General features: G+C 39.5%; 1 protein-coding gene across 1 annotated transcript in view; it reads left to right on the top strand.

Moving 5' to 3' along the window:
• Positions 1 to 1,008, top strand: part of LOC106940232 (neural cell adhesion molecule L1.1-like) — a 21,082-nt gene extending 20,074 nt beyond the window's left edge. Inside the window, exon 22 of the mRNA XM_015022913.1 lies at positions 547 to 1,008. Within this exon, the coding sequence (XP_014878399.1) occupies positions 547 to 802 (256 nt within the window). The 3' untranslated portion in view covers positions 803 to 1,008. The remainder of the gene's footprint in view (positions 1 to 546) is intronic.
• Positions 1,009 to 3,317: the final 2,309 nt, after the last annotated feature.

The raw sequence follows: 3,317 nt of genomic DNA, 5'->3' as shown, positions 1-3,317 counted from the left end.
AGCTTTGGTTGTATTTACCTAGAATGCCCTGCGCTGTAGTCCACTTCCTGCTATTGTAGCGGTCTCTGGTTCGTTTGGTGTTCACACATGCATTCAAACTGAACCAGAGTTCACTTCAACCAAACCCAGACAAAGGTTTGTAGACGGATCAGCGTTAGCTTGCGCGTTCACACCGCCCCAAACAAACTGGACTTTCTAAACTGGACTGGAGTTGATTAAAGCGACTAAACACAACTCACAAATTTGATAGAGAACTGCAGCTCTAACCTCAATAAAAGATGCTCCTAAAAAGTATTGATCTAAGAATGGCTAAATACACGTGCACACCACACTTTTCAGATTTACATTTGTAAAAACACAAGACATATGTAAATAATTCATTAATTTCATTTGCTGTAGCAGTTTCCCATACTTTCTGTCCCACAGAACTGCAAATAAAGTAAAACTAAAAGTTTGTGGTCGCGACAAAATGTGAAAAAGTTGACAGGGAAATCTGGTCGTAACGCCGCCGTCACCAACTGCTGTTCCCGCTCTGCTTCCCCGCAGCGACGGAGACGAGAAGCGCTCGGACAGCCAGCAGTCCCTGTGCGACGACAGCAAGCTGGGTAGCGAAGACTCGCTGGCCGAGTACGGGGACAGCGTGGACATCCAGTTCAACGAGGACGGCTCCTTCATCGGCCAGTACAGCGGCCGCTCCGCCGCCGCGCCGCATGGCAGCTCCGGCCCGGCATCCCCGCTCAACCCCGCGCCGCCACCGCCCTTCGCTCCCTCCATGTCCGGCATCCTGAACCGGCCCAGCTAGATCCAGAACCAGAACCGCCTACACATGCATGTCTGCAGCAGAACGGCAGAGACAGACCCGATTCCACTTCCTGGTTCCGACGTCCACAGGAAGTTTTACTCTCCATGTTTACAGCTTTTGATGCAAAACTGCTAACTTAAGAAAAATGAACAAATTTGGCTCCTTTAGAGAAACAAATATATCTTCATTAAATTCATTCCACTGTCTGATTCTGCAGAGAGTTACTCTTTACTGTTCAACTCTGCAAAAACACAAAATAATACCAAGAGTTTATCGTCCAGTTTGGAGTGCAGATAGATTATTACACTAAATTAAGACAAAACTAATTTAAATGCACCTTATCAGCAAGATTAGAAACTTATTTTCAGTAAAAAATTCATTAATAATGATGAAAAAGTTCTAGTTCCAAGAAAATTGAACCAGTATTTGTTCATATTAAGGAATTACTTAGTTAAAAGAAGCTTTAAATCTTGCTGATAAGTTACTTTCATGTTAGTTTTGTCTTAATTACAGCGTATTAATCTATTTGCACTACAAACTGGACTATAAACACTTGGTATTATTTTGTGTTTTTGCCGTGAATCTTCACTGCCGTATTTTTAACTGTTGCTGTAAAGCTTGGAGTTAGCAGCTTTGTACTGTTGAGCTCACACAGAATCATATTATTATCGCTCTGTCAGAATATAACGGCTTCAAATTTCTCCTTCACCATTAAAAAGTGAAAGCTGGCGCAGCTGGGAGCATTACAGGACAAATATGACGCATTTAGCTGAACTTCCCATGAATATTTCAGCCTCATCCTGTTTTTTTTATTTATTTTTTTTTATCCATTTTTACTTAAACATCATCACTTTTTTATGTAAGCATTTAAATTTCTTCTTGACCGAACTGGGAACGATGCAGTTTTGAGAGGATAAATCGGTACTAACCTCTGCTTCTCTGTGCAGCTTCAGTGCGCAACTAAACCATGTAATCAGAATAAAGTATAAATCCCGCAATATAATGTTTAATTTCACACATTTTCAACGTGCCTCTCAGTTTTTAAAGGGAAACGTTTAACCGAATTGTAATAAAATGTAGTTAGTCCCTTTGGCCACCAGATGGCGCCAGTTTTAACTGACTGCAGTGATTTTTAGTTGCAAAAAGCTCGCAGCTTCCTATGCAGAGGCGGGAAAATTATTATGCAGGCAGAAAGAATCTCACGTTTTCCTTCTCTGAATGTAAATAAAACCTTAAGATTGTCTCTTTTTGTTACTTTATACAGCTTGTTTTATAAAATAACCAAATTGTTTTTATTATCTATTGACGTGTTTGATTTTGAGCGTTTGTAACGTCCAGACGTCCCACCCACCGTCTGCTGTTGACCTTTACCCTCGTGTCACTTAGTAGCTCCAGATCCTGTAGAGAAGAAAATTAGGAATTTCAACCCTCTTCCTGTTTCCTGTAGAGCTTAGAGACGCAGCAGAAATACAGATGATTAAATGTGACGTTCAAACGGACGTAGAAAAATGGAGTAAATGTCTGCCAAAAAAACTCAGAAATGTTCAGATTAATCTCAGATTTTTGAGTCAAAAAAAAGTCTACAAAGAACTACAGCATTTGAGAAAAAAACAAGAACATTTCTTACTTTGAGAAGTCAAAAATTGCAGAAACAAATGTCAAATTTTGAGATTAATCTCAGAAAAAATTCTAGAAAACAAGGAAATTTCTGAGTTCCAAAATTTTCGCAGTTTGAAATTGAGAATAAAAATTTCTACAAATTGTCTGGAATTAATCTCAAATTTTCTTTAATCAATTTTTAATTTTTTTTTTTTACTTTTGGAGCTCAAATATTTCCTTGTTTTTTTCTGAAATTTTTAGGGGAAACTTCTGAGTTTCATAAGCTGTAAATTTTAGTCTTTTGTTTGCTTTTCATAGAAACTTTCTGAGATTTTTTTGACAGAAATGTACTCCTTTTCTTTCCTTTCTCCGATGGCCCTGCGCCGTCGCTGGTTCCGGAGCAGAGAGTTTTAACGGACTTGCCTGAGATGTTTGCAGATGTTTTGCGATGAAGCAGCTCAGATGTTCCGGCTCTCCTGGTTCCGTCCAGAACCAGCCGGAACCGGGAACCTTCAGCGGGACTCGGACCGGACCGGACTGAGAGGAAATGTGACGGCAGGAGGAGAAATCGCTGCAATACTGAGATGTGCTAACTAACTAGCTTGTTGCATTGTGCGCTGTATGTAAGCTGGTGAACTAACCTCAGACTGTCAACGAATAATAAACATGACATCGCATTTACTGAACAACGGCTCTGGGTTTGTTTGAGAGGCTGCAGTACATTTATGGCAAGAAGCGCTAGGAAAAAAAACTTGAATTTTTTTAACTTTGGAGCTCAGAAATTTCCTGTTTTTTGTTTTTTTTTTCTTTTCTGAGACTGATCTAAAAGTCTTTGATTCTTTTCCTGCAAATTTATGACTTTTCAAACTCAGAAATTTTAAAGGTTTTGTAGAAAATTTCTTGAATGAATCTCCGA

This window comes from Poecilia latipinna, unplaced genomic scaffold (assembly GCF_001443285.1).
Source record: "Poecilia latipinna isolate Pla-1442-1.1 unplaced genomic scaffold, P_latipinna-1.0 Scaffold3140, whole genome shotgun sequence".
NCBI classification, from domain to species: Eukaryota; Metazoa; Chordata; class Actinopteri; order Cyprinodontiformes; family Poeciliidae; genus Poecilia; species Poecilia latipinna.
Note: the sequence above shows the minus strand (reverse complement) of the source record. Positions and strands in the feature narration are given on the sequence as shown.